The 15191-nt window shown below is 41.0% G+C and overlaps 1 protein-coding gene across 15 annotated transcripts in view; it reads right to left on the minus strand.

Annotated features, from left to right (window-relative positions):
• TMCC1 (transmembrane and coiled-coil domain family 1) overlaps window positions 1-15191 on the minus strand; it is a 95609-nt gene that overhangs the window by 18886 nt on the left and 61532 nt on the right. The window contains exon 1 of one of the 15 annotated variants that reach the window (XM_040568351.1): window positions 10869-11497. The exons of 12 other annotated variants lie outside the window; for them this stretch is intronic. In XM_040568351.1, coding sequence (XP_040424285.1) covers window positions 10869-10889 — 21 coding nt within the window. In that variant the 5' untranslated portion in view covers window positions 10890-11497. Of the gene's footprint in view, window positions 1-7642; window positions 7765-9639; window positions 9771-10868; window positions 11498-15191 lie in introns of those variants that run through there. 2 more of the 15 variants (XM_040568349.1, XM_040568346.1) reach the window with 2 other exon arrangements.

Raw genomic sequence — 15191 nt, forward strand, 5'->3', positions numbered from 1 at the left:
GGCCAGGGCCTCGGGGTGACAGGAGGGTTGCGTGGAGTTGCACCTTTGAACTGAGATGCCGAGTGAGATCCAGATTGCTTGTTCTTTGAACCCCCAAACACGCTCTATACTTATTAAAACTATGAAATGTTTGAAATAGGTAATTCCTTTTGATGCCTCTCAAGTCTCCTTATACTTTCAGCTGGATATAGAATTATTTACTTCCTACCGTGATCTGCAGTGGCTCTGAACACCAACCTGAAAGATTATATTAAGGCACCTTTATGTGCAATTCTCAGTGCCAAAAAAGTGAGCTTTGGGGGGAAAAAGAATACACACAAACTAATGCAGATAAACAAAACAGTGAAAAATAAAAGCTCTTGAGACCTCTGGAGAACAGCAACAAACACAAAAAATAGTGGATTTTGGAACTGGATACTCGAGTGTTAGAACTGATCCAGTTTCCTATTCAAACATACAGTCATGTTTTGCAAAGAATTATCTTAGATGTCCCTAAGAGAGGTTTTATACCACCAGACTTCACTTTTTTGTTGCTAGCTGTAATGAATTTTTAAAAACACTTCATCAGAGGGAACAGATATTTTGCAATACCATTCTTGTAAGCCTGGCAGAACTACTCACAGAAATGCCAAGATACAGTTCTAAAAATAATTCAATACCAGATCCAAAACAGTGAAACTGATCTCACAGCTGATGTCCAACTGGGTAAGCCATTTCCTCATCATTTTAAAGTAACATTAAAGTAAGGTTATAAACAAGAAGCACTTATGACTGATTTTCAGCCACACCAAAAGACACAAGAGGTAGGAACTCCCATTTTTTTAATACACAAGTTTTTCAGAAAGTCACAAGTCTGTGATCCCATGGCAGCCACTTTGGCTGTGGTCCCATATTAACAGGGGAGAATTATCATTTGTTACTCAGGGAGGATGTTTTCTTGTACATTTGGACCAGCTGGGTCAGAGGTACATGTGCAGTGTTCCACAGGTACTGCTGTACTCTGTTCTGCACTACAGTTGTCCATGGTGTGCTGCTGCTGGAAACCAAATGCCAGGGAAAAGGAGTTCCTTTTACTTCCTACTTTGCTCTAAAACATGGTGAATGGACCTTAGTAAATTCTCACATTTCCAACGGGCTTATTCCTGTATATGTCAATGTGGGATACTGTATAATATTTTCCTTTCTAAAAATAAACAGATGGCAAACTGCACTATGCATAAGATTTAGAAAAACTGTATCTTGATAATGTTCAGGATCAAGTCGCTTCAGAGTCAAGAAATTCTGTGAGCAGGAAGGTATCTGCATGAAAGGGGCTTGAGATTACTTAAAATAAATGATTCTCAAATTTAGTTTTATCTTTCTTGTTTCCATCCCAGCATGTCTTTGGCAACATCTCCTATTTTGAGGAGTCAAAGGTGGCTTAAGGAGAATAGCTTTTATTGCTTTAACACAGGGGTGACAAACAGTAGAAGACAAACATCTTCTGTTCAATAAACCACACGTCACATGAAGTAGAATCAATCTTTTGGATGCTGCTGCAGTTTCCACCAAAGTAGTAATATACCCCAAATTCACATCAGTTCCAGGAGTCCTGCACTTCAAGGCGAGATGTGTTTTTAAGAGGTATGAAACTGACAGTCTGGCAAACTATGGCTGTAGAAAAACCACAGCTCTTGATAATAGGATAGAGGCGTTAACCTCAGTTTATGATAATGACACTGTAATTTCTCATTTGGCCCTGTGTTTTCCCTCATTTCCCTACACGTCAGTATTTGTACATTGTGAAAAGTGACCTCCATTAGGCCCCAAACAATTATATAACTGCATTAAATCATCTAAATGTACACTTTTATAAAGCCATGCATAGAATCACTGTGAGGTACAGTGAAGAAGCATTTAAACATCGTGAATTACTATGAGGTACCTTCAACATATTCAGTTAAGTGTAATTTGCAGTCAACAGCCAGATATCACCCTCCTACATAACACCTGTAGCACAATTCTTTAAATAATGTTTGAGTCAAGGCGGCATCAGCTCTACTGTCAGGTGAGTAGACAGTGTATGATGCCCCTACTGGATCCAGTAAAGACAAACCATATTGTAAAATCTATTGTGGGTCCTGAATTAGAGAAAAAATTACTAGAAATTACTCTGTCTGACCTACTTTGGTATTGTAATAAGTAATTTATGACCTATGGTTGAGACAGCTTTTTTCTAATGCTTTGCTTCTGATTGGATGTTACAAAACCACAGACTGGCCGAGGTTGGAGGGGCCTCGGGAGGTCTTCTTATTCAAGCTCCCTGCTCAAACTGGACCACCCAAAGCAGGCTTCCCAGCACCGCGTCCAGACAGCTTTTGAATATCTCCCAGGATGTAGATGGCACAACCATATAGTACACTTGTGGGTATGTTTATATAGACAAAAAACTTGGGCCTGCAGCCTTTTTACTCTGTCTACTGCAATACTGCCACATGTTTGATACTATCAACTCTCTGGTTCACTATTTGTTGCAAATTGCATGTTTGTATCATTGCAAATCCTGTGTCCAGGATGCCTCTTGATCCAGATGGAACAGCAGATGTAAGGGAGAAGATTTTTGTTCTTTCACCTCTAGACTAAATACAGGCAGAAGATCCAAATAGTGCTGTACTGAACCACCCCTAGAAACACAACAGTTCCCTCATGTGTGAATGCACAGAAGAGTGAGTTATACCTTCCACCTTCCCTAGCAAGTGCCCAGTGCACATACATGCTCCTGCACTACTTAACACCTGCCTTGGCTTTACTACCAACATGAATACAAAAGGAAAACAAAGCAGAACAGGTCCAGCATGATTCCTCATGACACACGGTGCAGTTATTCTGCAAAAATTTATAGACTGATTCAATCTTCAGAAACTGTAGCAACTTCGTATTTTAAGAGGCCTCCATCTACTTACCCACAGGAACTGCTGGTCATTGCCAGCAACTGTTTTGAGCAGTCCTTATTACACTCCAAAACCAAAATCAAAATCAAAACTGGCTAAGGAAAGCATATGAACAGATGGACAGCTCGAAGAAGTCTGTGTGTTTTTCATACTACAGTTCATTGGTTAGATTATAGTTAGGATTTCTAGAAGAGATAAACAATCTTTGCCTGTGGGCAATTAACCCTCAAAACGGTGGGAAGACTGGCCTAGTTACAACAACAATAAAAAATGCCATGAGAAAACAAAAATGGAAAATGACTCTGAAAAAGTACAATAAAAATTCCCATACAATCCCTTTGTCTGCCTAAGATAACAACTAGAGCAAGGAACCAACACTGGTAACACCAAAAGGAAATGGCCTTATACCTTACTCATAGCAGTCAAACAATGACGAGTGATGATTAGTAAAACATTTGCACTCACATGTTACATCTGCCAACCCAGAGGAACGCATGTGGTTCTCAGCATTCCTGCGTGCCCAGTGTGTCCTCTAGAAAGGGGAAGAGACAGCAGATACCTAACCAGGGACAGAAGGGTTAGACACCAGCCTCAAGAAAACAACATTTTACAACAATTTCGAGAGACCTCCATGTGATTTAGTGTTCCCTTTCTTTGGTGACAGTGCCAAGGTAAGCAGTTCCTTGCCTAACTTTGTGCTGGCACGAGCAGGGGATGGGAAGAACAACAACTTGAGGGGCTGAGTGGTGAGCCAGACTGGTGTCTGACCTGCACTAGGCCTAACCCAGCCAGAAGGACCTAGGAGGTGTTTTGCTCTCAGTAAGCTCCCACGCCTGGCTCACCGCAAGGCTCCACAAACTCTATCAGCAAGTCTGCAGGACCACCGCTAGAAGGAAGACATGACCAGGGATTGCCTAAGTCGGTGCTATCGCTGCAAGAAACTTACATCAAGCTATGGCCTGAGGTATGCATACAAACACTCTTCCACAAGTGTCTCTTACTCATCTTAAGTGTATCTGGAAAAGACAGCTGCAGTGTGACTCTCCTATGGCCTTGTCACTTAATTCAATGTGAAATGGAGATACGACTTCATATGCTGTTTCGAGTCACAGAGTTTGGCTATAAAGCAAGCAGCTGTATTCTCCTCATCTCTGTTGACTGCAGAAATCCCCCAAAGAGACTAACATTTCAGCTCACCAGCTGGTGGGGTCAGGGGGAACTGTGGAAGATCGCTGCTACCACAGGACATCTGACTTGCTCTACGAGAAAGAATTGCGTGGGGCACCGATCACAAGTAGCTTAACTCATTCCACAGTGAAGCTGTGGGAAAATCTGTACCGGGACAATACAATCCCTGCGCATGGGTGTTCCCTGCATTGCATTTCCAGTGCAGCAGAGCTGGGCAGGCCCTATGTCATTCCACTTTTTGGATCTGGCTGCCCCAGGCCTCTCAGGAAGCAAACACTATCACTTACTCACTGGTTATGAGGTACCTAATGCTACAAAATTGACCTGCACCTCTCCCAGCTGAGGTAACACGCACAAAACCCTGACTGCTGACCTGGCGGGAGTGGTGGAAAGAAGCAAGGGGGGCATTACACAGAGAGGATGAAGACACAGCACCAGGCACCAACTCTGCCCTTGAGCATTTGCACCCTAAAGACAGAAGGGAACGTGACAACAGAGTAACATGACTCCGGAGATAACATCTATGGCTTCTTCAGTTCTTCTTAAAATCCAGTTGATATCAAAGTCCTTACCTTCTTGACCTTGAACTTTAAAAATTTTGAGCAAAGACATTTTTGAATGCAAGAGAGTAATGCTTGGTGGTCCAATTCAGTAATGTCTTTCCAAAGCTACAGAGAAGTCAAGAAGTAAATCAGAAGTGCTAGTTGAATAAACAGGACAGCGATGATGACATTATGGATAAGACGAGTCCAAGAGAATGAATAAAACAATAGGAATAGAAAAATAGGAAGGAACTGAATAATACACAAGGGCTTGCAGGAACCTGATTTTTGAGGCGAAAGAGGATGACAGTAAAAATATGGCCAAAATAATATTCATGGATGTTTATTTTAGCAGCTGCAGATTTTTAATCAAGAGGGGCCTGCCAATCAGGCCAGAAGTTACAATAATAAGGATAGGAAATGAGGTAAAGCTGAACAAAAGTTAAGAATAGGGATTGAGAGGAGAGGGCAGATTTGGAAACAAGTTTACACAAGATTTCATCAGAAAATAACTATGTAAAATGACCTTTTTGCTTATTTGTTTGGAGCTTTTTTTTTTCCTTTTAAAATTCATTCTAGTTTCCCCAGTATGTTCAAATCACATCTCATTAACTTACAGACAAAACTATTGTTAATACTTTCCAGAGAGTACAGTTTATTTTCCTCATGCTTCAAGCTGCTATTTTATAAATGCAGATTATCATTGCATCTTACATATTCATTAGTAAAGAAAAGAGTTTAATTTTCAGATTGCAAGTTAAATTTGGCTTGTAAAGCAACTGAGCAAAACAGGTCTGGAATCTGGGAGAACACACATCTCTGTGATCACTCTGTGCAGAATGACCACACATGAGAGAACAAGGATTTCCCCCTTCTCAGGAGATTCTTCTTTTGAAAGTTAGTATGCAAGTCATTGCTAAGTGTTTAGTTTAAATAGCTCACGTTCCTGAGCACAACCATGCTTCTACACTTCAATTCTTTTTATTTATTTTTCAATTGTGATATTTTCTGCAAGTACAACACAGAGTGTGACTGTAACCAAAGTCCATCCTGGAAGCAATGTTTCAAAGTTGAACCTATTAACAGCTTATACTAAAAGATAAACATTTTACAACATCAAGATTTGTTTTTCCTGTGTATGCATTTCTTTGTCATTCTTATATACAATTTCTTGACATACTGTTCCCTTATTTAAAGCCTTTCTAATGTACCATACAGATAGCACTAAAGCAAATATTACATTTGCTAGAGAGCTGTGCAATAGAGTTGGCCTCAAACATTTCTTCCCTGCTCAAATGTAGCTTGCTGTTTAGTTCTAAGTGCTGCAGGGCACTCCTACATTAGCACCAGCTAAACCCATGAGACTGTTCAAAGTCACAAGGGCAGTCAGTACAGCACAAGGAAAAGACTGGCTGTGCACCCGTGGCACATGCCTGCGGAAATCTGAAAGAAAATGGCAAACAACGAGACAACAAAGAGACTGTTGCACTGAGGGGATGATGAATACCCAGGAAAATAAGGCAACACAGTAGTTGTCTAGAAATCCATACCAAATACTGTATTAACTAAATACTGAAGTCAGTATGCCGCTTTCAGTATTCACATAAAACCAAGATTCCTCATCTCAAACTCAATCTAGAAACAAGTCTTAGAGCTGACAGCACACACTACTGGCTGTAGCAGCACCTCCACAACCCAACGTCAGAAGATCCACAAACTATGCTGACAGCAAAACTGCCCATATCTGATTTAGAGAGCAAGAATACAGTAGCCTATTTTTTTATTCCTTTCTTCAGTTCTCAGGAGGTGATGCATTAGCCTGATGTTACACACGCCAAGATGCAAAGTACACAGATCTATCAAACTAGAATGTGGAATACAAATAAAAACCCTTCTTTCTTACTGTTCTGTCTTCACTGTTGTCTGAACCACTTCAACTCTGCATTTTTAACAGAGCTGTTCCCAAGAGCCACCTGTGTGTCACTTTTATTATAGAGACTGATGAATTTAGTACGTAAATATCTTGTATAGGAGATCCAGATCTTCCCAGAGGAATATAATGAGTCTATTAAATAAATGTGATTAGACACACATGCTTCAAACACAACAGTAACACTATGCAATTTCTCTACCAGGTCTACTGCAGATGATGATAAACTCTAGGCCCATGTCGATCTACAGCAAAGGCAAAATGTCTGGATCCTGTATTTCTTTTTTCTCTAAACATTGGAGTCACAATGCACAAGGGAGCTAACTGCAACAACTTGAAAAGAAATATCTTCTATTTTGCATTGGAGATCAGAGTCTCAAAGCCCTTACGGTCTCTCTACAGTATTGAATAAATGTGGGGGGAAATAAAGCTTACTGTTAACTCAGGCTTGTGAAACAGCAATGCCGAGCTAGGTTGCTAACTGAGACCAAAGAAAACTACTTACTCATTTCTGAAGGTCACCGACTCCATGGGAAGCTATATGCTCTTACTTGTTTTTTTTTCACCTGAAGTAAATTATGATTCTGCAGTTTGCTTACTACTTCCTGAAAATACATTTTGCATACTTAAAACAGCAAAACAAGTCGTCGCATTTAAAAAGCTACCGGTTCAGACATCTCTCTGACATTGGGCTGCATTTACTAGCCTTTTCTTTCATCATTCATTACATTATACATACCAAACCCCAAAACAGCAAAAACAAACAAACAAACAACAACAACAAAAAAAGAGAACCCCCAAAACCAACAACACGTTTGATCTTCTTTATAGATTGTAACACTTGCTCAGACAGGAGCCTTTTTCATACTTACCAGCTTCTGAAGAAAAGCTATATAAAAACAACCACAGAATTCAACAGCAGTGCCTAGAGGAAAACGCAGCGTTTCAAAGACTAATGCTACAAAATGAGGTCAAGCTCTACCGAAGAGCTAAATAAAACAGCCAAGTAAGATAACTAACGCCATCCTAGCGATGCTCCACGAGCCTCTCACCTTCACGGGCTCACAGAAGTCCCTTTCACAGCATACGCAGGTACAGCAGCACCACATCAACATCACCGCATGGCCATCCGCAGCCCTCGCCTCAGCGCTGGGCACTGCCCTGCAGCCGCCTGCACTGCCTGCTCCACTCCATGCATTTCGAGATGGGGAGGGCGCCGGGCACTCACTGCACGGGCAGAGTGCTGCTGCCAAAACAAGCATCGCTGTGTGCACAGCGCTCCTGTGCTGCCGATGCAAATCAAGTTACGCTCAGAGCTCACACGCCAGCTATGCACCTCTCCTTCAGATGGAGTGTTTGATTTAGATGCAAAAAAAGGCTGGGACTGCTGGATTTAAAGCTACAGGGCTTTCCATTCCATGTCCAACAGACGACACTTTTTTAAAAAACTGCACATTTGAGCCAAAAAAATTGGACAGGATAACAGGCAGACAAATTAGCAGAAAATTAATAGAATCAAGATGACATATGTGTTCCTCTGAAGACACAAAGCAGTGCGCTTGGTGGCAAGATTCAAACAGAATTAAAAATAGAGATTCAAAGACGCACAGCAAGACATAAATCCAGCTATAAAGTATATGCTCTATTTATACCACCATTGAAACACTGCTATTTAAAAATCACTAAATAAAATTTTCAGAAGATTAGTGTGATGTCCTGTGAGGCAGGAACTCTAATTAGAAAGCAATTGTCATGTAAGGACTCAAGGACAAAACAGTGCCAGCAACAGTATTTTAACCATAGCTGTCCTTGGTGCAAGAAGAAACCTCACCGTCTCTTAACCACTGCCTTCAACCTCCTTGTCAAAGAAAACATGTCTTACTGTCATATTTAAAAGATGTAAAGCAAAAGTACATCACCCTGTGACCACCTGAAGCACAGGCAGGCACTCTAATCCAGAGCATCAACTGCCAGCAAGCCCTACTCCCTCAGACATTTAAAGAGAGCCATTCTCACCTTGTGGCTTCTTTTCCCCTTGCTCTTCTCTGCTGTCTCACTGATATTTCCTGTTTGTAGCAAATATTACTAACCTAGGGTAGAAATAGGTGATCTCAAAGCTAAGCTGTGTATAATATAAGCTTGAGATCTTCAGATTAATTCAGAATATCTCCCTGCACAATGTTTCCAAGGCTAAAATACTGGGAGCCAACAAAACCAGAATGAACATGGACTTTTAGAAGCTTCCTGCTGCCGTAGACACGTAGCATGTTTGCAGCCAGCTTAGATGCAGGATACAGTTTTCCTTTTTGTCTGTCCCTTTGAGCCAGATGACTCTTAAAGATGCTCACAGGCATTTAAGTGTTTGGGTTTGATTTTTTTTGTTGTTGTTTTTTAATAATTCTATTAACTTGCAGTAATGCACAGGTAATGTACAAGTTTGACCCCATACTGCTTTCCAAAGTCTTCTGATGTGAAGGAATCCAGCATTGACGTGTTAATTTATATGTTATAAACTTCAGTGTTATAAACGAGAAGAAAACTTTTGACTGACCCAAAACATGGTCAATGTGGAAAAAAATATTCCAAAGAGCAAAATTCAGGTTTTATTGGGGCCAGAATTGGAGGAAAAACAGCTAAAAACATCCTCTTAAATTATAATGGTATCTCAGACAGCATTTCTGATTATTATAAAAGAACAAGTACATTTTAAGAGAATAGGAATGGAAAATGTAAACATCACATGGAACAAGAGCAATGAAGTCTGATCCATGCAAAACATAAACCTTGGTGTAGAGATACGAGAAGATATTTCCACAAAAGCCTTTTGTGGTCATTTTTGTGATGTTAGAGGTTAGGATACAAAGCGGAAAGGATTAAGGAAAATGAAAAAGAAAGCAGGCAACCAAAACAATATGTAATGCAATTCTGTGACTGGGCTGCACACAGCCACCAAATTGTAGTATGTGGAACAGGTCTGTGGTATAGATCCAGGCTCTGCAGAACAGAATTACAACCATTTTGCCTAACATGATCACGTAGCAACACGTACCAGCATTGCTGCATCAGTAATGTCTGCTCCTAGTCCCATTCTGCAACACACCGCTACAACTTAGGCTGCCGCAAAGCCATTCCCTCTTCAGCATGTCTGCACATTAGGTAAAGAGATCCCAAGAAACTAAAGTATAATAACCAAAGCAGAAGCATACGCTGAACATGAATGAAAATGAAACTGACATAATTTATCATATTACCATATATTCAAAACTGCAATGTACTGCCATAAAAATGTTTGAAAAAAAAAAAAATCACAGAAATAATTCTGGATGTTTTAAAGGAAAATTAATACAGCTGACATTTATATTTCTATACAGGTATTCTCCATCAGTAAGGTTTAAATGGGTAGGTGGTCTCTATAAACTGATTCACCTTATATGCATATTATATTGAGACTCTGATCACAAGAGCACTGCTCTTTTTTTAGAGCACACAATTCAATCTAGCAAAGCTGTTGTAAAGAAAGCTTTTCATAAAATAAGTTTGTGCTACTTACCTACACCATATGAAGATCCCACCCTACATTTGCAAAATCTTTGACATCAACAAGCCATCCAGGGCACATAGAGGAGTTTTACAACACCGCGTTCTAGCCTGCCAGATAACTCCTGATGTGACTGGCTGTGCTCCAGAGCAGACAGAAGAAAGAACCAGACCAAAAGGCATCCACCCTGTTGCAAGAGTCTAGTGAGAAATCTCAGCTAAAAAGCTTGTCCAGGCTAAATACAGAAACTAAAACAATTTCTGCACTTGTGTGAGCTTTTCAGCGCACACAATAGATTTTGAACCTCAGTCTACATGACAAGAAATTAAGAGGCATGATTCCCTTGTTCAAGGGACTGTTTGATATTCATATGGCAGATCTCACTCTAGAGAAACAACATCTATACCGAGACACCTTCAGATTTCTAAGACCTTTTATTTATTAATAATAGTGGATCCCACCTAAGAGAAGTGAAAGGGAAGGGAGGTGAAACTCCTTGTGCACAAAGAACATAATTAGCCTTATTTAGGAAGCAATTTATGTTGGTTAAAACCTAGCTTTATTCATGGGAATTCTATTGCTATTCAGACAGATCATTTCACCACATAAAGCAACAAACAAATCCAGGAAAATACATGCAAATATGGTCATTATTTTACTTAATATGATCAGACAGCCTTCACAAGTTTTGCAGAGCAATAAAAGCCACAACAAAAACAAAGAAAAAAACCACAACCTACCAGGCTGAGTATCACCTCCATTAAGAGCAATCAGCTTCATTTCTCAGAGGAACGCATGCTTTCTTATTAATATTTGTTACACTCCCAAAACGTGGCTATGGTGCATTGATGCTCCGTGATGTTTAAAGTGGACTTTTATACTCAGAAAAATAGAAACATCACAGAAGTGCTCCAAAAGCTATTTTTCCATGTAAACTAAATTCAGAAAACTCAGGCTCTGTGCAAGCCTCACTGCTGCAATGATTCCTGTGAGGTTTCCCTGCTGCTGGCCACGCTGACTCCCTGGTCTCGGCTCTCCACACGCCTTGCACAGCAGATGACGACTATCACAGCAGAAACCAGATGGCCTGACGAAGCCCTTCCGTAACGTGGGGCCACAAACGCTTCCACTGTCCAAGATGAGAACAGAAAAAGACTCAGAACTCAAGAGACAGCAGGGAGAACAGCCAGAGGGGATGTCCCATAGGGTGGAAGGCGATGGAGGGTCTGAGCACCCAGGCTCGCTTGCAGCTCTTCACTGCTCTGGGCGCTCACCCCACACGCCTTCTCTCAGCCTCCGACGGTGAGTCCTTCCTAACTGCACTGGCAGCAAAGGGGGGGCAACGAAGGGTAGCCCGCTTGCTTTCTACAGCATTTCTTTCCTGAAGTTACTTGGTAAAACTGGAGGGAGGAGGGACAGAAAAAAGAAAAAAGGCACATGAGCTCTGATGCAGCTTAAAAACTCCTGGAGATTAGGTGGTCATATGACCCTTGTAACAAGATGAGGACTCTTTTCAAGACTGCTTGAAACCAAGAATTTTAGGGAAGAAATAACATGGAAGCTAGCTCTATATATTTGGTTAAATGTGAATGTTGCCAAATATTAAATAATACAAAATATGAAGTAAGAGAGAGAGAAACTGGAAGAAAATTTAAAAAACAATTTGCGATCATACCCTTCCTGTGCTGTTCCCTGAGCTGGTGCTCAGACTGTGAAGAAAAGGTGACCTCTACTCCCTCCTCCTAATCTGGAGTATTTCATAACCTCCACTCCCTCCTCCTAAGCTAGAGTATTTCATATATGTGAAATATCTTTGAACACCTGAGGTGCCCATCTAAGTGATAGGAAAAGTGAGCTTTAGCAAGCTCCTCACAGCAAGAACTTAAGAGCACGTCATATCGCTAAAATTGGGAAAACGAGGTCACAAGTAGCAGTTACAGGGGGGAAGAATCTTTGAAAGAGCAGAGGAGCCTACAGAGGCAGAATACAATTACCAGAAAAAAACTGGGCCAGCACCCTAGGAGGACATCCTTAATTTGGCTCCAAGTCCTCAGCAGACACAAACAGCAGGGAGCTCAGGAGAGTCTCATTGCAAAAACAGCACCAGGCTCTGTTTGGTGCTTGGGCACAGCACCAAGACAAGCAGATGTGTGGCCACGCACCTGCTGCCCTTCTCCTCCATCTTCCCTTCTCCTCCACCTTCCTGCTACGCAGGAGGGCTCAGGAGCTGCTTATCTGGTGAGACTTCCTGGAACTGCACAAACACTCCTGCTGCAGGCCACAGATAGCCAAAATGTCAGAGGCAGGGGAAAAACAGGATTAACCCACTCATGGCTGAAACCAAGTATTTCAGAAGATGCAGCTGAATGCCAGTACTGCAGATGCATCAGGTGTGCTGAGTAGTACTTCACATTACTCCAGGCCCACAGTACTGTGGGCAAGTTTAAGAGAAAAATCAGATTCACAATTTGCTAATTTATTACATATGATTTATCTTTGTACTATCACGCTTGAGTCACTGCTGTTTGTAAAGCTTTATGGTTTGGATTACTAAACTTCATTGTTCACCTCTGAGGCCATTGCATATAAACACACTGGAATACGAGGTCCAACTGACACGCGGCGTGAGGCAAGTGGGAAAAGAAAGCACATGCTCAAAACCTGCTTGCTATTGCTGAAACCATATCCTTATCAGAGCTTACCCTGGTACAGCCTTCATCTGCAGGAGAAAGGAGATTACTCCATTTAATACTAAGTTACATAAAATCAAAGAGAAACAGTTGGAGAAATAGAAGGTGGTCTCTGCATTCAGCAACTGCAAATCAGAAGCCTCAGTAATCCATGGCAAAGTAAACGTACAGTTGTATTTTTCTGTTTTATTTTTGAAATCCAGTACTGAAACTAGTCATCAATCTATATCCTGTTTTTGGAATACCTGTTCAGACACAGGTTTTATACTTGCATTGATCCTACTTCTTAAATGATTCAGGAAGGGCTACTAAGAGGCCAACCTAGCATTGCACACAGAACATCAATAAAAGTAGAATGAGTTGGGGTATCAGCTCCCTTCACACTTTCTGGGTACATAAAAGCCACAAGGCTCATGAAATCCAGATCTGCTTTGAGCCTTCCAAGTCAGGCTCTCCACGGGAAGGATGACAGGTAAGGGGGAGGAGAGTTACAAGGTGGTGAAGTGGAGTTGGTATCAGCACATCAAATTACAGATATTACACTGGATTTCTGGAGACAGCACACAACCAAGTTACAGATGAAAAAATTTCAGACTCCACCTTGTCTCATGCCCAAGTAATTTCATCTCTTCTGCATTCAATGCAGACAAACTAATCACAGACATTAAAGCAGGTTAGAAGTCTTTCAGCTCCATACATAAACACAAAAGCGGGGCAAACACACTCCTGCAAAACTGCATGACTAAGGCAGATTTGATTAAAGATGGGGCTAGACCACGAGAAATTCAACTTCCAGGTATGTAAGGACTCCTATCATACAACTTCTGCCTGTACACATCTGGAAATTTTTCACATTTCAAAGTATAATTATAAAGAGGGAGAACTGAGTTGTGTTAGGGAAAAAATCCACCTCTGATTGGTCTCAAATGGGGCATTTTAATAGACATAAAGCTCACAAATTCTGAATTTTAATTATGAAAAGCTAGCTGAGGAACCTGCTTCTGTCACTATATCACTCCCAACAGCTTCAAGACCATAACTTTGGAGAAGCTCTGCTAAATGTGAGCATTAGACAGCTGTTCACACATGGACGATGCAGTTTCAGCCCTCCCAGCAAGGAAAGAGGAGCTACACAATTGCCGGGCACACGGGAGCAGGCAGCATGGTCCTTGGGAAGGGCTGTAGAGGCCAGACCACGATTGGTGACCCCCAGCAGGCAGAGACAAACCCAGAGGCATGGGCGGAAAGCAGGGGTGCGTGCACAAGTGCACAGGAACGAAGGAAGGGGAGTGCACGCACACAGTGCATGTATGGGAGGAAGGAAGGGAGGAGAGAAGCAAGGGCACAATTGATTTTTAAAACCTGAAGAAAACAGAAGGACTTGCTCAGCAGCCAACGCTTTTTAAGCAAGTATTACTTCCAGCTGTTTATGCATGGATGCTTATTTAGGTTATCATTTTCTTAAATCCTGATATTTGCAGGAGTGATAGTTTTTCTTAATTAACTTGATTTCTTCACCATCTCCTTTTTGTGCCTGACGAAATCTGGTGGTTGTACACCGTAAATGCTTATTCATGTTCAAGCTAAACATAACATGAGTTGATACCAGAATATGTCTGGACTGTATAGTGCATACATTAGTTTTATCCAGTTGCAGCTGAAAAATAGTAAAATGACCACAGACTTTGTTGTGTTTTTCAAATTAATTATCTATATTATTTAGCGTGGTTTTTCAGTCAGTTCAAAACAAGAGGTATGTATCCGCAACTAAGCATGGAGCACACAGACTAAAAACAAAGCTCTTCAAAATTGGCAAACATTGCCAGATTTTAACTGTGACTGCACACACAACGTAAGTGAACTCATTTTCAGGACTTCAGAAAGAACGTTTTCTTTCTGAAGTCCTGAAGAATTCACAATTCTCCTGATCTGCTTGAAAAGTAAGAGGCTTTCTTCTAACTAAACTAGGAAATCCCTTCTATATAAATCCAAAAATCACTGTACTTTTATAAAAGAAGTACAAGACATCTGCTTTACAGTGTATTTAAACATAATTACAGCTCCAAAAGACTGTTTAAATAGACAGCAGACAGGAAGATGTTCAAGCAGTTTAACTCCTTAACCGAAACACGGGCTCCCTATAAATAGTGATCTTAGGAACTATCTTTCACCTCTTACTAACACTGCAAACCTTATTCTTGATGTGGCACTTGAATCCATCATCAAAAATTGTAATCCCTCTCTTTTCATTAGCTCAGTTCCTGAAGAATGGTTCAGCTTTGTGGCTTTTTTGTAAGTCAGGGTACATGGGATCCTTAGCTTGGGAGGAAGCTACAATAGACACATGGCTCATCTCTAAAAAACGTTTCAACT

This window comes from Cygnus olor, chromosome 10 (genome assembly GCF_009769625.2).
Source record: "Cygnus olor isolate bCygOlo1 chromosome 10, bCygOlo1.pri.v2, whole genome shotgun sequence".
Taxonomy (NCBI): domain Eukaryota; kingdom Metazoa; phylum Chordata; class Aves; order Anseriformes; family Anatidae; genus Cygnus; species Cygnus olor.